Source organism: Podarcis raffonei, chromosome 13 (assembly GCF_027172205.1).
Source record: "Podarcis raffonei isolate rPodRaf1 chromosome 13, rPodRaf1.pri, whole genome shotgun sequence".
Classification (NCBI taxonomy): Eukaryota; Metazoa; Chordata; class Lepidosauria; order Squamata; family Lacertidae; genus Podarcis; species Podarcis raffonei.
Window position 1 is genome coordinate 10,573,243 of NC_070614.1, and position 23,664 is coordinate 10,596,906.

The 23,664-nt window shown below is 47.4% G+C and overlaps 1 protein-coding gene across 1 annotated transcript in view; it reads right to left on the minus strand.

Annotated features, from left to right (window-relative positions):
* Positions 1-17,742, minus strand: part of VAT1 (vesicle amine transport 1) — a 36,930-nt gene extending 19,188 nt beyond the window's left edge. The window contains exon 1 of the mRNA XM_053361934.1: positions 17,271-17,742. Within this exon, the coding sequence (XP_053217909.1) occupies positions 17,271-17,693 (423 nt within the window). The 5' untranslated portion in view covers positions 17,694-17,742. The remainder of the gene's footprint in view (positions 1-17,270) is intronic.
* Between the last annotated feature and the right edge of the window lie 5,922 nt (positions 17,743-23,664).

Consider the following 23,664-nt stretch of genomic DNA (forward strand, 5'->3'; position numbering starts at 1 on the left):
TGTGAAATTTTAATTTGAAAAACCAAATAAATTAATCTTTATATAAACAAAAAAGAAATCCAATCCGAACACACCATGAATAAGCAGTCTGTGCTCTCCTGCGTTTCATTCCCGCTGCGCTCGTTTCCATCACCGACAGCACATGCCCACATTACACGCCTGGAACTGAGGGGAAGATTTCATGCGCCTGAAGAAGTGGACTGAGGTCCTTGAAAGCAGAACTGGCCCAAGACATTTGGGAACCTGAGGTGAATATCAAGATGGCACCCCCCCTCCCTGCCAGAGAAGAAACAGGGAGGGAAGATCTACACCAGGAACAAATGAGAAAATTAATAATAATAATAATAATAATAATATATTTATACCCCACCCATCTGGCTGGGTTTCCCCTCTGGGCGGCTTCTAACAAAATATTAAAATACAATAGTGCTTCAAACATTAAAAGCTTCCCTAAACAGGGCTGCCTTCAAATGTCTTCTAAAAGTCTGGTAGTTGTTTATCGCTTTGACATCTGCTGGAAGGGCGTTCCACAGGGCGGGTGCCACTACCGAGAAGGCCCTCTGCCAGGTTCCCTGTACCCTCACTTCTCACAGTGAGGGAACTGCTAGAAGGCCCTCGGTGCTGGACCTCCGTGTCTGGGCTGAACGATGGGGGTGGAGATGCTCCTTCAGGTATACAGGTCCGAGGCCATTTAGGGCTTTAAAGGTCAGCACCAACACTTTGAATTGTGCTCGGAAACGTACTGGGAGCCAATGTAGGTCTTTCAAGACCGGTGTTATGTGGTCTCGGCGGCCGCTCCCAGTCACCAGTCTAGCTGCCGCATTCTGGATTAGTTGTAGTTTCCGGGTCACCTTCAAAGGTAGCCCCACAAAGATCGGCTGCCCTGGTGGATGCTGCTGCCAGAGGCGATCGCCTCAACTCGCCTCATGGATGGGGCGGCCCTGCTGGAAAGCTTATGCCACAATCAATGTGTTCACCCAGGCATCCCCAAACTCGGCCCTCCAGCTGGTTTGAGACTACAATACCCATCACCCCGAGTTAACAGAACCAGTGGTCAGGGATGATGGGAATTGTAGTCCCAAAACAGCTGGAGGGCCGAGTTTGGGGGTGCCTGTTAAAGATGTCACAGGACTCTCTTAATGTTGGTTTAGTAAGGAGCAAGTCTCGTTGTAGAACTTCTGAGTAGATACAAATGGGTTGCCCTCTTCTGAAAGCTGACTAAAAGTAAAGCAATGGCAAGTCACGTTGCCATCACGGACGTCACACCAAGTACATTGGGCAAAACATTCCTGCACTAAAGGGAGTTGGATTAGTAGACCCTTCCATGATTCTATAGTACTTTTTGTTTTATTTTTTCAAAAATATACATTTATACAACACTCTCTGTTTTGGTTTGTAACAAAAAAGAAAATGGTAACAACTGAAGCAAAGATACTTTGTATATCTCACAATACACGTGACACTACAATTTATGAAAAAATAAAAAATAAAAATAAAAATAAAGAAGAAAAAGTAGTTGAGGTTTTAAAAAGACTTCCAAACATTCTCATTGTACGTTATCTGTTAAATACACTTTTACCACACAGTTACTTATTTCTTCTATTTTTTATCTTATTTCTATGTAAATTGTCAATTACCTTTATATACTACAAGGCTCAGTCTAAGTCAGCCAGGAGAATTACCCTTTATGCCATGGTTCTTCAACTATTCTTTAAATATTCTCCATTCCTTGTGGACTTTTTGTTTTGTTTGGCCTCTAACTCTTCCTGTCACTTTTTGCTAGCTGCAAGTATTCTACCATTAATGTTTGCCATTCTGCTATATTAGGTGTTTTAGTATTTTTCCAATTTCGTGCCACTAAAATTCCCGTGATTCTATATTACTGTAGGGTACAAGAGACCTATTCCTCACAGGCTTTTAGTAATGAAACTCTTTGTGTCTGCCTTCTGCCTTCCCAGGTGTTCCCACAGTTGCTGAAGACAAGATGCATGCAAATGCTAAAAATGCAAATGTGCGTTATCTAATCCCGGTGTGCAATTTAGTTGCCTCCTGCTGAAATGTGGCGGCTGGTTCACAAGACAGAGAACTTCACCTTTCGCTGTCGGAGCAGAGCTAATAGCCAGCCCCCTCCCCTTAGCGCACTCACATACTGCTAACAAAATTAGCATGCTTCGTTCACATTCCTTATTCCAGGACCTTAGTGCAAAACTACAAGGCCCCCATGCGCAGGTGGGTGGAGAAGCTGGCTGTTGCCTTATGCAACTGCCGGCAAGCTTTACCCAAACACTGGATGAGTTCCTGAGTGATATTACACAAGGACAAATGTTTTTATCTACTCTGGAAGACGACTGGTTGTAACAAGCCTTGCAGCTGAATCGGACGTGTTCGTTGAAAGTTACCAACCCAGTCTTTGGCTGCTGATGCTGAATATACTGGTTTTGCCCTGTTCCCAAAGCCGTATAATGTCCATGAGAAGCAGATATTGGGAAACAGGGATGGGGAAAAAGGGATGCAAGAGCTATGAAAGTATGCAGCCACAAGTGAACTAGGCCCCTTACTGTGTACATTGACTGCACATGTGGTAAACCTGGCTTCCTCAACCTTGGCCCTCCAGATGTTTTGGGACTACAACTCCCATGATCCCTAGCTAGCAGGACCAGTGGTCAGGGGTGATGGGAATTGTAGTCTCAAAACATCTGGAGGGCCGAGGTTGAGGAAGCCTGTGGTAAACAAACAAATCCTATGTACGCATCGAACACGCTACTGCCTCCCCTTTCTTTTTCTTTCAATTATATTTTATTAAGTTTCAGCATTTTAAACATAATCAAAACACAATTCTGTCTCTTCTCTCATTTTTGTGGACTCCCCCCCCCCGTCCCCATTTTCCACGGAGTTGTTGTTTCTCCCATCTGTTAAATCACAATCACGACATTATAGTCTAATTACTTCCGTCGCTCATAGCTCAAACCCAGCTCGCGAGCTCACCATACTGCAATACTTCTTTGAGTAATCTGAAAAAGGCACCCGTTCTTCCAAAAAACACTGGTCATGCTGCCTTCTTAAATTCAAGGCAGAAATACGGATTAGAGGCAGCCACATGCAAGTGGCATCTCCCCCCTCCTTATTTAAAAGAAAAGAAAAGCAGCTTTGGAGGGGGAAACACAGGAAGCTTCCTAACAACAAGTCAGGAGGGCTGTGCAACAGATCCAGCCTCATCCTGGATAACAACCTGAATTGGGTTACAGGTAGGTAGCTGTGTTGATATGCCATAGTCGAAACAAAATAAAAAAAAATCCTTTCAGTCGCACCTTAGAGACCAACTAAGTTTGTTATTTCCTATGGCACCAATAACAAACTTAGTTGGTCTCTAAGGTGCTACTGGAAGAAATGTTTTTATTTTGTTTCAACCTGAATTGGGAAGACCCAGGATTCTGCCGGATCAAGTTACAGTGGTGCCCCGCAAGACGAATGCCTCGCTAAACGAAAAACCCGCAAGACGAAAGGGTTTTCCGATTTTTAGCGGCTTCGCAAGACGAATTTCCCTATGGGCTTGCTTCGCAAGACGAAAGCCCATAGGGAAATCTCCGGGAACAGAGGGGAAGGCGCGCAGCACTTCTCCTCTGTTCCCGGACCTGTCCTGAAGGCTTGCGGTGGGAGGAGGGTTTTCCTCCCCACCGCCAACATTCAGAACTGCATGCTGTTCTGAATGTTGGCGGTGGGGAGGAAAAACCCTCCTCCAACCGCAAGCCCCGGGAACAGAGGAGAAGCGCTGTGCGCCTTCCCCTCTGTTCCCAGACCTGGTTCTGTGCAGGCAGGCGGCGGGGAGAAGAGCGCTTCTCCCCGCTGCCTGCCCCGCAAGCTCTGGGGACAGTGGGGAGGCGCGCTGCGCTTCCTCTCTGTCCCCGGACCTCTTCTGAAGGCTGGCGGTGGGGAGAAGAGCCCTTCTCCCCACCGCCAGCCCCGCAATCTCCGGGGACAGCGGGGAAGCGCAGCGCGTCTTCCCCGCTGTCCCCAGACCTGGTCTGAAGGCGGTCTCCAGAGGAACGCATTAATTGATTTTCAATGCATTCCTATGGGAAACCGTGCTTCGCAAGACGAAAAACTCGCAAGAAGAAAAAACTTGCGGAACGAATTAATTTCGTCTTGCGAGGCACCACTGTACGGCAAATCTGAGTTGCATGAGGGCCTCTTCTCCCTACCACATGTTTAAGTTACAATAATGGATACAAATACGTACATTTACATGGAGAATTTTGAAGACTGTTTTTTTTTTTTAAACTGAAGCCAGAACTCTTCCTTTAAAGTTAGAAAAGGACATTGGAACTTTGTTACAATATATGATTACCCCTGTGATACTTTTATATGCACAAGACGGAAAGAACCCATTGTTACCAACAATGGAAGAATGGCTGTTAAAACTAATGGACTTAGGTGAAACGAGGAGATCGACATTTGATCAGAGAAAAGTCATTGACATTTGCAAAAGACTGGAAACCTCTCGTGGACTTTTTGTGTGAAAAAGAAATAATATTTGGATTTGAGGACAACTGATTATAGAAAGTGGCTTTGTTGCGTGTTATATTGGAGTGGGCAGAGTAAATATTGTTTATATATAGCAGACAGACAACCGGAAGTTCTTTACTTTCTGAATTTTGTTTTTCTATCATTCTCATTTAACCTCTTTTCTGCTCTTTTTTCTTTCTTTTTCTACTCCTTTCTCCCCCCCCCTTTTTCCCCTTTATGTTTTTTAATGTATTTAGATCAAAGTCTTAATTTGGATAAAAAAGGGAAAAGGTATTTGATATTAAGTTTTGTATTTTTCTCTATAAATCCTAATAAAACTTATTTTTAAAAAAGTAATAACATTGGCAGTCATGGGCATAGCCAGGATTTTTCTGGGGGGGGCAGAACCTCTATGTATTTTTACTGATTTGTATTTATTGGGGGGGGGAGCTGCCCTTCCCTCCCTCCCCTGGCTATGCCTATGTTGGCAGCAGCTTTCCAGGGTTTCTGGCAGAGCTCCCCAACCCCACCTGGCGATGCCAGGATTTGATGCTCTGTCACAGAGCTTAGAGACCTTCCCAACAGAGAAGCAACACGTGTGCTGTGTGTATTAATCCTTGCCCTTGCAAACATGCAAATTTGGGAACCGAGGAAAGTGGCTCCTTTGAGGGACGGTCACAGCAGTGAGGACAGGGTTAAGTCTGCATGCATACCTGAAGGTAAACCTGAAGGAGCGTTTCCACCCCCATCGTTCTGCCCCGACACTGAGGTCCAGCTCTGAGGGCCTTCTGGCAGTTCCCTCATTGCGAGAAGTGAGGTTACAGGGAACCAGGCAGAGGGCCTTCTCGGTAGTGGCGCCTGCCCTGTGGAACGCCCTCCCACCAGATGTCAAGGAAATAAACAACTATCTGACGTTTAGAAGACATCTGAAGGCAGCCCCGTTTAGGGAAGTTTTTAATGACTGATGTTTTAATGTATTTAAAAACTTTTGTTGGAAGCAGCCCGGAGTGGCTGGGGAAACCCAGCCAGATGGGTGGCGTATAAATAATAATAAACTGTTGTTGTTGTTGTCCATACACACACACACCCATGCTGCATTTCCATTCTAGATACCCCCTCCCCCAAAACAGCTCTTCTTCTTCTTTTTTTAAGGAAAGTGCCAGGGTGTTCTTACACATGGTCGCTTCTCACGCGCAAGCACCTTACAATCAATAATTAAAATCCTCGTAAAACTACCGCCAGATGGGACACAGTCTGCACGCTCCTTTTGAAATATGCGAACCAGCACACATTGCACATTCAGGGAGGAAAGATGAAAGGCACCGCAGGGTTATTAATGCGTTCAAGAAAGAGACAGTGCGTTTGCAACGTCAACTCTGGGTGGGTTTGCTTGGTTATGTTTCTAGTTAAAGAATGCGAAGGCCAAGGGAGGTCAATTCCAACTTCCCTGTTTGGAGAAAATGCACAAAGCGCGTCTGCTTGTTCAGGCTTCCAATAACAACAACAACAACTACTATTATTAATATTATTAAAAAATGTGTACCGCCCTATACCCGCAGCTTTCTGGGTGTTTACAACATAAAATCACAATATAAAAACACAAAATACATAATAAACCAAAAAACAACCCAATAACACGCGCGCCCCTGGCAACACATTTTAAAAGGGCATTGCATGTAACTCAGCCAAAGGCCTGGTTTTATAGGAACATTTTGCCTGGCGCCTAAAGGTGTACAGAGGTACTTCCAGTTGCGGACGGGATCCATTCTGGAGGTCCAGCCGGATCCCGAGGTTTTCGCAACCAGAGGAACATGCTGCAAAACCCGGTAAAATATTTCCGGGTTTGCCGCTTACGTATCCCAAAGTTTACGTAATCAGAAGGTTAAATAAGTGGAGGTACTACTGTATACCGTATTTTTTGCTCTATAAGACTCACTTTTCCCCTCCTAAAAAGTAAGGGGAAATGTGTGTGCGTCTTATGGAGCGAATGCAGGCTGCGCAGCTATTCCAGAAGCCAGAACAGCAAGAGGGATTGCTGCTTTCACTGTGCAGCGATCTCTCTTGCTGTTCTGGCTTCTGAGATTCAGAATATTTTTTTTCTTGTTTTCCTCCTCCAAAAACTAGGTGCGTCTTGTGGTCTGGTGTGTCTTATAGAGCGAAAAATACGGTAACTTCCCTTATAGCAGCCTATAGCAGCACAGTCCAGAACTACAGCTCCCATCAGCCCCAGCCAGTTCTGGAAGGTTGTCTTGCAGATTTTGATAGGCAACGAAGCATCAGCAAACAACACATGCTTTCAACTGCTGCAACAAAGCTGATGCAGACATTTCGGCAGCTCATCGGCCTCTGCAATGGGCCGCTCAAAAGCAGCCTGTTTGCAGGAACAGTGTGACTTCTGAAGCAGCCACACACAGAGCATCACTGCGCACAGAATGTTGCAGCGGCTACTTCCATAACTGTGTGTGGTTTCCTCCCCAGCCCCCATTTACTGATTAAAAATACAAGCCGCCTTTGAAAACTACCTCTAGACACACGTTCCACTTTGCCTCCAAGTTACCAGCGTGAAAGAGGATAAACTTTGTAGGGGGTGGGGGGGAACCCTAATGAACTGTTTTTTTACATACTGGTCCAAGACAAACAGTTAACAGGATTTCATATTCAGCATCAAACAAGTGCTTAAAGAGCTTCAAAGAGGCAACTTTGGTAAGAAGAGAACTATTTGGAAAAGCCTCAAAGGTCACCCACAAATCCTGGATGTATTGTTAGGTTTTGTGAACCGCTTGGAGATCTAGGGATGAAGGGCAGCATGTTAATTTAATAAAAAAATTAGGAATAATTCACTCCCTCCACATCACTATCTCTCAGGTCCTCCAGAACTTGGAAGGTAAAAGCAGAAGGTTTCCCTTCTCCTCACAATTTAGGATCCCAATTAAGGGATGCAGGAAGCTCCTGCAGGCAGAATCAGACCACCGGTCCATCAAGCTCACTACTGTCTAGCCCAGTGTTTCCCAGTCTTGGGTCTCCAGTTGTTTTCGGTTCCCACAATCCTTGACCACTGCTCGCAAGGGATGATGGGAGTTGTAGTCCAACAACAGCTGGAGACCCAAGATTGGGAAACAATGGCGGCTCTCCAGGGTTTCACACAGAGGACATTCCCAGCTGCTCTATCTTGAACCTTCTGCAAATTCTCTACCACTAAACTGTGGCCGCTCCCAGTTTTGCAGGGTTCTGTCTCATGCCAGAAATACGCACGGGGAGAAGAGATAGCCCGCTTCATACTTCACTCTCCAACTACTCAAAGGGAATAGTGAGGCAGGGACTGAACTTATTGTAGGATCAACATCAGGCATGTCCAAAGTCCAAAGTCCACCAGTCAGTTGAATCCAGCCCCTGTGGCAGTTTATTTCCTGGGGTAAAATCCTAAAAATCCACCTTAACAACTTCAGTCCTAAAAAAAGCTCAAAGACTTTGGTCGGCCCTTCATTTCATCAAATCTGGCCCTCTTTGAAAAAAGTTTGGACACCACTGAGATTCTACATGCAAGTAGAATGAAGTTGATGGACTATGCAGAATTAGATAAAATTAACAGGAAGGATCCGAAACTGACGGGACCAGAGATTTACCAAAGACTGGAGTAAATTTATGATCTATATGAAAAGTAGTTGTGATGAACAAACGACGTTTGTAGGTTTGCAAGAAGTTCTGCGAGGAGTGTTGTTAGGAATATCGTAAAATTGGAGAAGGGGAGATGATAGGTTAAGAGAGGTAAAGACAATATAAAATTAAGTAATGCATAAAAAGTGATTAAGACGGAAGATCATCGGAGGTGCTGATGGAAGTCCAAAAAGAATGTGGTATGTTTTATAATTTGTATCTCAAAATCAATAAAAATGTATTTTTTAAAAAAGAGATTCTACATGCAAGCAGGATGCCTGAACGTGCCTCCAATGGAGCCATGGAGTCATTAGAGCAGTCATGGTTCAATGACAGACCACTTGGGCCAGCTTCCAACCTAGCTAGAACATCTCAGCGCAAACCGTAAGGACGACTGCAACGGCCTCCAGGGCACCCTCTCCTTGTACGTTAGAAGGAACGCCTGCTTCAGCCAGGGCCCTAGACCCGCTCAGCCAAGTTTCTCTTGGTGACAATGACCTCATCTCTACAGTTTTCCAATAACCAAAGTCAGAAATCAGGAAGACGTGCTTCACGTAAGAAATCACGACGGCCTTTCTGAGCGAAAGTTCTTTCTAAGAGAATTCGAGGACGGCGTCTGCCAAAGCTGCGTCTCTAATAAAATGCAGAAAAACAAAAATGGCCGCCCCAAAGGAGGTTATCAAGTATTACCTCATGGCTTTATGCTTAATTTAATTTATGCTTATTTTATTTAATGCTGTATTGTTTTTATCACTCAATTGGGAGCAGCCCAGAGTGGCTGGGGAAACTCAGCCAGGTGGGGGGGGGTATAAATAATAAATTATTATTATTATTATTATTACTATTACTATTATTGAAATGTAATACGTAGCACGCACTTCTTCTGGCATTAGCTGGAATGCATTGACCTAATTCCCTGCTCTTCCTCAGGTCCAGCTATTGCCTTGTGTATTAGTAATTAATTTAAAATAGCCAAGGGAAGAGGGCGGGTTTAGAGGTGGGAAAGATGGCTAGCAGCTGCCACATGCTATAAAGGGACTTCTCTTGCTGCAGCCAGGAAGGAAGATCACTGCTCGAATAAACAAGATATTCAGGGGAGGAGCAGCATAAAATAGGTGCATGATGACAATCCCAAAGGACAAGAAGCCATTGTGATGGATATTACATTCCTCATCCACAGAGCAGTGCCAAAATCAACACAGACTGGATGCACTCCATGACCACAGACGGAGCCATCCCCAAGTTGACAGGTATCAGTTACAGGGCTACTGTCCAAGAACCAACTCATCAGCCTGGCCTCTTTGAGTGAGGCAGGATTTGCAAGATCCGGACTTTATTTGTATCCATGTGTTTTTAAGCTTTCGTCGCTTGTGGGGGTTTTTTGCCATTGGTTTTACCAGACGTCCCCATTTCCCAGGGACAGTCCCCGGATTTACAAATCGGTCCCCATACAAAATCCGTCGAATTTGAAGTGTGTCCCCGGATTCATTGAAACAAATTTGGTAACCTTATTTTAGCGCCCATACCATTTCTTTTTCTTTCTTTCTTTTTATTAATCTTGTATAGAACGTCCTGGGAGATTGAAGTGTTCTCCTACTGGTTTCTCCGTCTTGTGATTCCTGACATCACAAGATCTCAAAGTAGCTGTCTTATTACAAAAGAATTTCAGAAATAGACTGGAAAGGGAAGTTGCTGAATTGCAACGTATTACCAAACTTAGAACCATAGAGAGACCTGGTCTGAATAGAGACATTGGATTCTTATCTCATTATGCATGATAAAGCTATTTTTAGCCATCTCACCCCTTGCTTTTTCCTGTAAGACCAATTGCAGTCGTTAAGAGTCGTCAACAGGTTTACCACACCTATCAACCAATCACCCATTCCCACAACCCTTCTGAGAAAATACCCCTCTCCACCCTCTCAATATATATAAGGGTCTGGTGACTTCTATTTCAGTGTATCTAAAGAAGTGTGCATGCACACGAAAGCTCATACCAATAACTAACTTAGTTGGTCTCTAAGGTACTACTGGAAGGATTAAAAAAATAAATTTGTTTTGTTTTGTTTTGACTACGGCAGACCAACACGGCTACCTACCTAGTTTGAAACAGAAGCTGAAACTACAGGCAATGTCAAGAAAGAACACACATAAAAACGCGGCAAGGCCTCTAACTCAAGGGGAAAGGAAACTGTCGATCTTTCCTTGATTACGCAAGGTTCTCAGGTAATCCAACCTGGCGGTCCACACTTACTCTCGACCATTCTGAAAGCGACTGATGAACATGTCCTGTCTCCTGAGGGCATGCACCAAAAGCAAAATGCCAGGGCCTACACAGCAACAGTTGCACATATGCTTGGATGAAGCCTATTATCTCGACTTATTCCAATTGGGGTTCAGGCAAGGATATGGGACTGAATCCGACCTTGGCCGCCCTGAGAGGGGAGTCAAGGGGAATGTGACCCTTTGGCTTTTACCTGATCTCTCAGTGGCTTTTGATACCATTGAACCAGTTCTATGAGTTGGGTATTGAAGGTTCCAGTCCTATCTTCCAGGATCAATTTCAGAGAACAGCACTGAGTGATGATCTCCCAGCCCCCTGGCAGTTGAGATGTCGGGTGTCTCTGAACACTAACTCGTCCCCATCGGCAGCAACCTCTTAAGAGATCTGGGGGCAAGGTGTCACCAGCACAGGACTATTTCTCTGGAACGTCTGAATCAGGCGAGGCCATGCAAGCCCTGGAAGGGTGAACTATGACTGCTTACAGTGCCTTATTTGTTTTCTGCTTTGTAAGGGTTTGAGGCTACATGAGCTGGCTCAGAGATCAGTAAAGGCCTAGGAGGATTATTTCATTATCTCGCAATTTTATTCTTCCTGTTTTATGACTCTATTTGAATACAGATAGGGTGAACCTACAGAATCAGCAGCTAGTGGCAATCAGCCCTTTGGCACTTCCTTCTCTGTTACAGCTGCTTACAGTGGTACCTCGGGTTACATACGCTTAAGGTTACATACGCTTCAGGTTAAGAACAGTTTCAGGTTAAGTACGGACCTCCAGAACGAATTAAGTACTTAACCTGAGGTACCACTGTACTTGTAAGGAAAGGGCTGGTGCCGGATTGTTTGTATTACAGTGGTACCTCGGGTTACATACGCTTCAGGTTACAGACTCCGCTAACCCAGAAATAGTACCTCAGGTTAAGAACTTTGCTTCAGGATGAGAACAGAAATCGTGCTCCGGCGGCGCGGCAGCAGCAGGAGGCCCCATTAGCTAAAGTGGTGCATCAGGTTAAGAACAGTTTCAGGTTAAGAACGGACCTCCGGAACGAATTAAGTTCTTAACCCGAGGTACCACTGTATAATGATTTGCATGCGATCTTTTATGTGTATATATTTTAATTCTACTAACGCTGAAAATAATTTCTTTTCTCTCTCTCTTTTTTAAGACTTGCAGTTGAAGGTTTAGAAGTCTTGCAAGGAGCAGGCAGGGCAGAGACAGCTGTGCCCAACCCCCCCCCCACTGAATCTTCCGCTCCTCCTCCTTAAGGGTAATGGAGATGCTGTATTCCCCTTGCACCCAACTCACAGGTAAAGAGGCAGAAATAATTAGAGAACACCAGGGGACGTTGTCTAGGAGCTGCTGCCTGTCTGCGTTTTCCCAGCAGGAGGCCCATTTAGGTAGCAAAAAAGCCAGCTGTTGTCTCTTGTGGGAATGGCAGCGGCAAGATTCCCCAGTGCCCATAACAGCCCATCTCTGGCACACACACACACAAAACCACAACACCCCCACTAAGCCTTGTTAGGCAGCTGGAACATCGAATCTGCATCCCATTACAGGAGCAGAAAAGTGCACTAGACTAACAAACTGTGCCTGAGATCCTGAGCCTGAGATCCTGGCAACAACGGTAACTCCCATCAGAAATTGGACACAGGGCAGGGGGCAGTTGGGGAACCCCCCCCCCCAAGTAAAACCGATAGACTCAAAGCCCTTCTGGAAGCCTTGGGTACTTGAGAAAAACTTTCCCCCTAATTTGCTACCTCTTCCACGAGTGACACAATGCACACAGAACACGGCTTGAACTGAGCGGCACCAGAGTTTTTTGACCCGGCAGTATACAGTTGTTAACTTGATTTAAGAACAGCTTAGTTTATGAACAACTTGGATTAAGAACGCTGCAAACCCGGAAGTAGGTGTTTTGGTTTGTGAACTTTGCCTTGGAAGAAGAACAAGTTTCACTTCCTGTTGAGTCTGTTCCATTTGTAAATTGAGCCCCCTGCTGCTATGGAAAAGCACGCCTTGGTTTAAGAACGGACTTCCGGAACGGATTGAGTTCATAAACCAAGGTACCACTGTATCGGTTTTCCTTCTCAGAGATGGGCTACCTTCACAGGTTGATGAGCCCCACCTGCCCTTCACTTCCCTCTACGGCAGGTGCAGAAACCTCCTTCTTGACCATTGGACCCACAATTGGTCTCGGCCGTTCAATCCTCCGGAGCCTGTCTTCACATGCAGGGGAAGTCCCTAACTCACCCAGGGCTTGAAACCCAGGATGTGGCTCCCGTCACATGCTGACAGCTTCTAGGAGCCACAGTTGGGAGCCAAGTGCAGGATGGGGACTGTTAAGTTGTGGGTGAACATATCAGACGACACAGCAATTCTTCAAACAGCTCTTGTTTATTCACAGAACAGAACAGAACAGAACAGAAGGGTTCAGCCAGCCTGCTTATATAGAGATCCACTACAAGGCAACAGTAACAACTTTCTGTAACTATCCAATCACTGAACGTCACTTTCAATTCCTTATTTGCATATGTGGACCTGAGTGAAAACTATCTACAGTATCCCCCTGCTGGCCCAGGGTGAGAACTTCAGTACATAACGGGGACCAAAGGTGGACAATCTACTCCAAGGTGTACGATTACTCTTCCCCAACACCCATTCACTCCAGTACCCACCTGTGTATCCTGGGGGTTGTCCCAGGGACCTTCCGCTTTGCCTGTGAGGTAGTCCTTCCCCATTAACTCAGCAATCCCATAAGCCACTCTATGAATCATCACGGGTCAGAAGTGAAGCTAGCTGGATCAGGCCGGGAAGGAGGCACAGCACAGTGAGACTGCAGGACATTCTCTTGACCCCCCAAGTTCATTGGCCACTTCTTCTGGTCCAAAGATGCAGCCTGTGGAACTGTCACCAGGTAGCTAGATCACCTGGTCTCCTCCAAAGATGCTTTCTAGGGCTGCCTCTAAAGACACAGTTGACCAAACAAAGGAACTTGAGGGGCGGTGGCTCGCAGAGGGCAAAAAAGGAAGCAGGTTGGTGGCTGAATTACCCATAATCAGTTTGAAGTAACCAGCCAACTCTCTGCTTGCAAGATAGGCGCCCAGCCAATGAACTTGGTTGCCAAGGTGACTTTCAAGTAGGTTGGCCGCCTTAACTGGTCCAACTGGTGTTTCAATGTTCTGGCCCAATTTATTTTGAACCTTTGGGGCCTTTCAGTAAGGACAAAGCCTGCCTAGAAATCCATGGGTTAGGACTTCTACATATTATTGCAACTATTCAAATTCCAGGCCAGGGTATGCCATAGTTCTTCAACTGGAATAAAACCAGAACATAGGGCCAAATTTATGAAGGCTTGCATGGAATTGCCTCCGGAAATCTCTGGTTGCAAAACTGGAGGTTTTCGAGGCATATATCCAATGCTATAAGAATTATACCTTACAAATCTATATATATATATGCAGGTCTTGCTGAACCAGAATGATAGAAATCTCATATCCCATGCTAAATTCACAACTGCCTCTGGAATTGTGGTGCTGAGTTGGTCATCTTGCGTAGGAAGATACCTCATGCCGAAGTTAGACCCTTGGCCCATATTCAAGGGAGCCCTAGGGTGTGGTGTTTGTTTTGCAGGTGTATTTTGCATCATGTCATTAATGCAACAGTGGCGGAGTTATACTGGGCTGTCTGCACATCCACTTTAATATTCCCACTTTATTATTTTTCCCACAATGTGTTATTGCATTATTGCTTTGCACTACAGCACAATGACTGCGGGACGCACACAGCACACTTGCGGCATGAAAAGATACCACATTTCAGGAAATGAAAAGACTGGAGATGAAGCAGTACGTCTGCCGAAAAACCTTCGCAGGTGAAGACAGTATCGAGAGTGGAATCGTGTATAACCATCACGAGGGAAAATCATTATGAACGCAGCATAAAAAGGATGTCTGCAGAGGCCGTCGCTCAGTGTTGCTGCTAAAGTGACTGGCAAGAACTCTCCAGGACTCTTCAGGCAGAGCTCTCTCCTGGCCTGACCTACAGATGGAAGGGATTGAACCAGGAACCTTCTGCATCCAAACCTTCTGCGCTATGGCCCTTCCCATCTGACCTCTTCTTAGCCTCTTCAAAGAACAACAGAATACTGAAGGCCTCTTTTCTGGGGTTCTGTTGGAACGCAGCCAGTAAAACAGGTTCAAAACTGGCTTTTTTTAGTGAAAACCCAGGGACCAAACCCTGTACTTTTCAAGACAGGAAGCAGAAACCAGCATGGCTTTTCATCGCAAGATTAGGTAATTTGAAGAACCAGACTGAAGACACCCGAGTCTTAATTACCACTTATCAAGTGGCAATGATGAAAACGGTTGCACATCAAGTTTATTCAAGAAATCCATGGCAATCCAGCAATCTCTCTGAATTTGCAAAGGAGTCCTATTCTTCTCAAGCAATGGCGTGCAAAGGAGAGCGGGCCTGCCTGATCCTTGCAAAAATAAACCTTGAAGGAAGCTTCAACGTGCTTTGCCTCTAGCTTGAAAGCAATCGATACCAGAAAATATTTGAAATTGCTATGTTTTCATGATTACGCCCACGCCCGTGGAGAGTCTGGCTACAGAAGCTAATGGAATTTGCAGGTAAGCCACTGCTCACTGCACACCAAAGGGATGTTCATATAAACAGCCATGACAAGGGTGAGGGAGAGTGAAGTCACAACCAGAGGCCACGCCCCACAACAACGGATGCTCAGCAAGGTGGAGAACAGGCTCCTCCATGAAATGGGAGACCCTGGGCCACTTATAATTCTCCCTTGGGTGCAGAGCTCCACATAGGTCCATCAGGATGTATGCCTGCGTGGTGCAGTGGTTAGCGTGTTGGACTAGGACCTGGGAGACCTGGGTTCAAATCCCCACAGACCCACGAAACTCATTGGGTAATCCTGGGACATCCCAAGGTTGTGGTGTGGATTGAATGGGATTTTGGGGTGGGGGAGAACCACTTACGCCACCTTGAGGTCGGGGTGGTGGCAGCACAGAAGCAGGATAGGAACAAAAATTAATTAAAAAATGTGCATAGGGCCCCTTTTCGTAGCTCCAGGGTTCTTTTAAAGTATTAACAGGGTTCGCCTGAATTCTCCCTCAAGTCTCCGGGAATGCCTTTGAGGTGAAGCAGAAGTTGCGGATAAGGCCTCCGCCCTCCTACATGCCCCCCAAAAACCCATATGAGTTAAGATTTGCTTTATTTTCTCTGTTGCACTCAGAGCCTCAAGCTTTTAAGTCACATGATTAATGAACTGGTTGAGATAACCGGTACACTTAAAATACACACCGCACCTTATAACTGTGTGCCATACGAACACACAGAAAAGAAGCAGAAACAGGTACAGTGGTACCTCTGGTTACGTACTTAATTCGTTCCAGAGGTCCGTTCTTAACCCGAAACTGTTCTTAACCTGAAGCACCACTTTAGCTAATGGGGCCTCCTGCTGCTGTTGGGTGTGATTTCTGTTCTCATCCTGAAACAAAGGTCTTAACCCAAGGTACTATTTCTGGGTTAGCGGAGTCTGTAACCCGAAGCGTATGTAACCTGAAGCATATGTAACCCGAGGTACCACTGTATTGCTATATTTCTTGAATGAGCCTTATTAGTGTTACAAAGCTTACTGCCAAAATAGTGGCTGTGGGGAAAACTGAGGTGACAGAGTGGGATAAATTAACCCCTCAGACGCAGGGTGGTGGCAGCGACTGTTATTTAGAAAATAAATAAATACTTAATCTCTCGGAAGAACCCTCTGTGGAGACCCTGGAGAAGGAAGGGATTGTAAACAGCAGCCACCAAAAGAAACTCTGCATCTCTTCCCACTGACGTGCAGCTCCCTGCACAACACACAGTGGGGTGTGCGGGTCCATAACCCCATTCACCAGGGTGCGGTTGTCCCCCTCCGAAGAACGTGACAAACCCCAGCCTCCTTCCCAACCGACTGAGCGTATGCTGTGCTCCAGGCATGTGCAGAGTGCAGCACAGCAGCTGGGACCACCCTCTGTGGCTGCTGCGCCACCCCCAAATCCCAAGGCTGTGGGGAGAAGGTGGGGCTGTGTCATTTCCACATTGCATTTCTGGACATCTAGGGCAGATGCGAAGGAATGACCCCACCCCACAAGCCCGAGGCAAAGCATGAGATCAGGAACAAAGCCCCGCGCCGCTTGCATAAGCGGGAGGGAGGCGTGATCCAGCCCCCCCCCCAAACGAAAGCATTTCGGTCGTCTCCCCAAGCCAGCCAAGACGTAGACACTCCCTGCCCTAGGCAGTCTTCCTGCCCACATCTCCCCCAGTCTTTCCCCCGTCTGGTTGGGGGGCTCCTGAGTCCCTTCTCCCTGGGGCGCCCACTTCAGCTGAAGGTGGAGAGGGGCGCCCCCTCCCACGCCCCCCCACCCCACCCTTCCATTGTCTCAGCTCCACGCCCCCTTTCCAGACAGGTAGAACCCCTGGGGCGGGAGGGGATCGTGCCCATCTCTCGACCCCCCTCCCACCCCTTGCAGGGCAGGATCCTTCGCCTCGCCACGTTCCTCCCAGCCCCGCCCGTTAGCTCTCTAAGGTTAGGCACCTTCTCCAGCGCCACCCTCGAACCTTCGGCTTCCCCACGGAGGAGGGGGGCTGCGCGCCCACGTACCCCCCGCCCCGTCCACGCATCTAGATGCCCTCCAGGGGGGGCTGCTCCTCCTCCGCTCCCCCTGCCCCGCCACACCCACCGCTCCCTGCACTGCGGGGGAAAGGAAGCCGAGTCCGCGCCCAGCCGCCGTCGAACCGGAGACGCTCTCCCCCCCCCGCGACACCCACCTTGGGACTGGAGACGCCCTCGCCCACGGCCAAGACGGTGCCGGCCGCCTCCATGCCCGGGCTGAAGGGCAGCGGCGGCATCCTGTCGTACAGCCCCTGTCGGGCCAGCAGATCCGCGAAGTTGAGCCCGCAGGCCCGCACCTCCACGCTGACTTGGCCCGCGGCCGGGCTGGGCTCGGCGGCCGGCAGCTGCCGCGTCTGCACCTTCACTTTCTCGTAGCCGCCGAAGCCGCTCAGCACCAGCGCCCGGTACTGGCGCCCGGGAGCAGCGGCAGCCGCCGCCGCCTCCGACGGGGCCCCCGCAGCCTTGCCCTCCTCGGCGGGCTGCGCGGCCGGAGTGGCTTCTTGTTGCTGCTCGGGTGGCGCCGCGGTGGCGCTTTGCGGGGCGCCCGCGTCGCCCCCGGCCGCCTCTTCCCCGGACATGGCAGCTTCGGAGCTGGCAGAGAGCCGTCGGGCGCGCAGATGCTGCTGCTGCTGCGAGGGCGAGAGAGAGAAGGCGAGGAGGGCGCGGCTGGCCAGATGCGTAAAACAGCTGGAGAGGGGAGGCGGCGCGCAAGAGCCGGAGCTGGAAGCGAGCGCGGAGCGGCGGCGGCGGGAAGGAAAACCCGGAGCGCGGAGTACGGAGCGGAGCCGGGGACTGCCTCCCTCCCTCCTTCCGTCCGTCAATCCTGGACGCCCACTCGGCTTGGCTTCCAGGAAGCGAGGCGGAGACTGGAAGGAGGAGGCTGGGTGCGCCTTTCTGACGCAAAATGCAGCCAGCTTCTCCTCCCATGGCGTTTACTCCCAAGTAAGTGCGTGCAGATGCGCGTTTACCTAGAAGTAAGCCCTGCTGCACTGAAAGGGCCTTGCTTCGATGTGAGCATACACGTAGAATGCAACCACCTGGTCTCCTTGCGAGTAAGCCTCCCTGAGTTCAAATGGTCCTAATCCTAAATGCGCTTCCGTTTCTCGCGTCTGTCTTAGCACCCATCTCTATTATGCTATTTCTATTTTTTCTAAATCCCCTTATCAACTTGTAAACTATAGTCACGTTTCTCTCAATCCATTGTGCTGGTCATAATTCGTCTTCCTTGCATAAATTGGCCTTCTTCTGTTCTGATCACACCTAATTCTACTAATTTGATCCTTTCTCTCCCCCACACACCCAAATTCTTGTAACTTGCACCTAGAGTTGTGCTGCACAACTTGCTTTTTGCACTTGGATTGGACCCAAAAATTGATCAGTGAGTCCAGTTTGAATCCCATGACTCACCAGGGAGTGGACCACTATTCTGTCACCCCCCAAAAAAAACCTCAGTTCATCCCTCCCATTCATCCTCATCATAACCTAGCTCATCTGACTGGGTTGCCACTCAGGGCAGCTTACAAAAACATAACAAAACATTAGACATTAAAAACTTCCCTGTACGCCTTCAGGTGTCTTCTAATGGTTGTATAGTTGTATAGTTACTTTGTGTGGCCAAATGTTCAGTAGTTTGAATAGTTTGGTGATTTAAAAAGTATTCATAAATTATCCTGATTTATGCGTTAGCACAGGGACGCGGGTGGCGCTGTGGATTAAACCACAGAGCTTAGGACTTGCCAATCAGAGGCGGTTCAAATCCCCGCGATGGGGTGAGCTCCCGTTGCTCGGTCCCTGCTCCTGCCAACCTAGCAGTTCGAAAGCACACCAAAGTGCAAGTAGATAAATAGGTACCGCTCCGGCGGGAAGGTAAACGGCGTTTCCGTGTGCTGCTCTGGTTCACCAGAAGCGGCTTAGTCATGCTGGCCACATGACCCGGAAGCTGTATGCCGGCTCCCTTGGCCAATAAAGCGAGATGAGCGCCACAACCCCAGAGTCGGTCACGACTGGACCTTATTTGTCAGGGGTCCCTTTACCTTTACCTTTATGATACTGCTTAAAATGCATAGCGCAGATGGGGCCTAAATTATTTGTGGTGAAAACCCAAGTAGATTGCAGAGAGCTCCGAAAGGATCTCTCCAAACAAAAAGCAGGCAAGAAAATGGCAAATGTGGTCCATTGCAAAGAAATATAAACCAGAGATGAAGACCTGTGGTAGATATCCCAGATACCGTCAGCCTGGCCAACCATCAGAGGTGATGATAGCTGTAGCCCAAAGCAGTTGAAGAGCCATCTTGGCTGCATTTTAAAAAAAACTTTCTATATACTGTGATGAGCCTGAACTGCCAGTGACTAATCAGGACAGAGATCTTGAGCTCAGTTGAGATGCTGACATAATGTGCAGCTGTTGTGAAAAGGGCAAATTCCTTGCCATGATTATTAGGAAATGAAACTTTGGACAGTAATAACATTGGAACGGGAGGTGGTGGATTCATTCCTGGGAGGTTTTTAAGTGGAGGTTGTGGGTGGTCAGGGGACACCAGTGGCACTGTGGTCTAAACCACTGAGCCTAGGTCAGATACCTAGATCAGAAGGTCGGCGGTTTGAATCCCCGCAACTGGGTGAGCTCCCGTTGCTCGGTCCGTGCTCCTGCCAACCTAGCAGTTCAAAAGTACGTCAAAGTGCAAGTAGATAAATAGGTACTGCTCCGGCGGGAATGTAAACAGCGTTTCCGTGCGCTGCTCTGGTTCGCCAGAAGTGGCTTAGTCATGCTGGCCACATGACCCGGAAGCTGTACGCCGGCTCCCTCGGCCAATAAAGTGAGATGAGCACCGCAACCCCAGAGTCGTCCGCAACTGGACCTAATGGTCAGGGGTCTCTTTACCTTTACTGTGAGTGGTCATCTGTCAGGGATGCTTTAGTTGAGATTCCTGCATTTGTAGCGGGCTGGACTGGATGACCTTTGGGGTCCCTTCCATCTTGACAATTCCATGATTCCATGGAAACTGCCAGGGCCGTGGGATCCTTGTATAAAGCTGTGGTGGGACCACGTTTGGAACTGTGTGCAGTTCTGGTTGCCCTGATGTCTCATAGTAGGGCCGGCCTTGTAACAGTGAAACACAGAGGCATGTAAATCACACACAAGATGGAACTGTTTCAGGAACTGTTCCCTGTCTGCGGAATCTTCTGTGGCTTGACTCTGTAGACACTCAATAAACTCAAACCTCGCTCTTACCAGAGCATCGACCTCCTCCCGCCCCTCTTCCTGACTTCCACATATATTTTCTTTAATCTTAGCATTTCTATAACCACTTTTTTACCTTCTCTGTTATTTTTATATTTCCCCTTGTTAAATGTAAATCAGTTCCTTATATTGTCATTACAAAACATTTCAACTCAAAGCTACAAACGTTTTCAGATGTTCTTTTATATATATGAATATTCTTTCATATATAATATAAATTTGCTCCAGTCCTTTTGAAACAGTTCGTTGCGCCTATTCCGGATCTTCCCCATCAGCTTTGCTAACTCTACGTATTCCACCATCTTTCCGCCATTCTTCCAATTTTGGAATCTCCTCTGTGATTTCCATTTCTGAGCCAGAAGTATCCTTGCGGCCGTTGTGGCATACACAAAAAGATTCACATCTTTCTTTCTTTTTTAAATTTCATCTCCAATTAGACCTAGCAAAAATAACACTGTTTTTTTACAGAAATTATATTTAAATATCTTTTTTAATTCATTGTAAATTATGTCCCAATAAGTTTTCACCCTAGTACGCGTCCACCACATATGGAGGAAATTCCCCTTCTTCTCCTTACACTTCCAACAATTTTTATCTTGGAAATCTCCCTCTGCTGTGAGAAAGGCGAAGCAGCTTACTGTTGAGAATGCCACTTGGCTTGTTCAAATGCTAATTCCGATGAGTAGAAACCTCGCCGAAATCTTACAAGATCTGCGCACCCCATATAAATGCGGTGAAAATAAACTAGAGTGAACATTCCGAAGCCTGAGCTACAGTTCGGCCTCGGTCTTCCCTTCATGGTAATGGGCTCGTCACTCAGTTTTGCCTCTCTCTGGGTTTCAGCGCCTAAATCAAGGGTTTCCTCCTCTCTGCGCTTGGTGCTTGAGTGCTGTCAGTAAGGGTAATAAGGGCTGGGCATGCATGGAATAAATGAAGCAGATTCAGGGTAAGATTCTCCCCAGTCCACTCCAGGTCTTCCATTCTCGGCTTCCTGGTTAATTCTACCCCCTGGCACAAGCTGTCCGTCCTCCTGTCTCAGGTTAAGCGCTATCCTGCTATATTATGAAACTGCTTTTCAAATCCTGTGGGTTGCAGGAGCTTGAGGAGACGGCACCTTTCCACCATCGCTCCTCAAATGCGCCAAGTTGACTTTTGCTCAGGCAGCTCTGCTGAAACAGAGGGACGTCGCACGCTCACAGAGAGATTTGTTTGCAAACCTCGTGTGCTGCAGCCATGTGGAGCTTTGCAGAGTTTGTGGGTTCATTTACTAAATACCTCCCCCGGGCTGCAGATGGAGACATCTGCGCTGATCAAAGCAGGCTTGCAAAACACAAGGGCACAATCCGCAGGGAATTAGGAGCCGGATCAGGCCGGGCCCTCAAGAGTTTGATGTTTGCAGGGCTGTCGTCCCTGGTTGGCCACCTGATGCCTCTGAAACCCCCCCCCCCGCATATTCTGTTTCCCAGGGGAACCGTCATGTGACTAGACCTTATGACGGCAGTTGGACGCTGTCCAGGGTCACTAGAAACAAAACAAATCTCTCTCTCTCTCTTTCTCTCGTTCATTATTAGTAAGCAGCACCTTCATTTTCTAAGGTTCACAGACAGCCAAGTGAGTGGTTGCAGGGGAGGAGAACGCAATATCCAGTGCAGCTTATTTCCTGTGCTCCCAGACTAATTTTGCACCCGGCAAAAGTCCAATTTTGAAGTTTCCCCAAGGTGGTTTAACATGGGCCAGAAACCCACATGCAACAGCTCAGAAAGCATATGGGCTGCATATACATCATACATTTAAAACAACCTCCCCATCACACACACAAAATCCTGGGGGCTGTAATTCCCCCCCCACAGCGCTACAGTTCCCAGCTGCCTTAACAAACTATAGTTCCCAGGATTTTTTGCCACATGCGGTGCTTTAAAGCTACGGAGGCTGAGAGCCACGGCCTTTAAGTTGTGCTCCACATCTTTGACACAGCGCTACAGTTCCCAACACCCTTAACAAACTATAGTTCCCAGGATTCTTTGCCACATGCGGTGCTTTGAAGATACGGAGGCTGAGAACCACGGCCTTTAAGTTGTGCTCCACATCTTTGACACTACTCAAAGATGGAGATGCCACAGGTAAAATGGGAGAGTATTGTACACTGCAGATGAAACTGCTATAGTGTCTTATTGCAGTGCTTTTGAGTCACAGGGATGTGGGTGGCGCTGTGGTCTAAAGCATTGAGCCCATTGGGCTTGCTGGTCAGAAGGTTGGCGGTTCGAATCCCCGCAACAGGGTGAGCTCCCATTCCTCTGTTCCAGCTCCTGCCAACCTAGCAGTTTGAAAGCACGCCAGCGCAAGTAGATGAATAGGTACTGCTGCAGCGGGAAGGTAAATGGCGTTTCCGTGCGCTCTGGTTTCCGTCATGGTGTCCCATTGCATCAGAAGCAGTTTAGTCCTGCTGGCCACATGACCCGGAAAGCTGTCTGTGGACAAAAAATGGCTCCTTCATCCTGAAAGCGAGATGAGTGCCGCAACCCCATAGTCGCCTTGGACTGGACTAACCATCCAGGGGTCCAAAACCATTTTACCATTTGAGCCTCAGGCCCCCTGATGCTGGTTATATTGCACAGGAGCAGAGTGGTGGCAAGAAATGGTGTGAAGAGCCTTTCCTAGGCAGCCTAATATATTTTCCAGCTTTTTCCATAGGTGCTTCATGGTAGAGGAAGAGAGCTCTGCGCACAGATTGTGTGCCTTTAAAGCATATTTGAAGCATATTTTCCTCCACAGAGAATTCTGGGCACTGCGATTCCTGAAGCGTTTGCTGTAGCCTCCAACATTTCTCTGATGAAAATAGGGACATCCTATTCAACAACAATTTTATGATATATAAATGCTGTGTTACTTTTATTGATGTTAGCTGCTCTGAGCCCGGCTTCGGCTGGGGAGGGTGGGATATAAATATATTATTATTATTATTATTATTATTATTATTATTAATCCCACCCATCTGGCTAGGTCAGCCCAGCCACTCTGGGCAGCTTTCAACTTATATAAAAACATAATAAAACATTAAACATTAAACATTAAAAAAAAACCTTCCCTATACAGGGCTCCTCCAGATGTCTTCTAAAGGTTGTCTAATTGCCGTATTTTTTGCTGTATAAGGCTCACTTTTTCTCTCCTAAAAAGTAAAGGGAAATGTGTGTGCGTCTTATGGAGTGAATGCAGGCTGCGCAGCCAGAACAGCAAGGGGGTTCACTGCTTTCACTGCGCAGCGATCCCTCTTGATGTTCTGGCTTCTGAGATTCAGAATATTTTTTTTC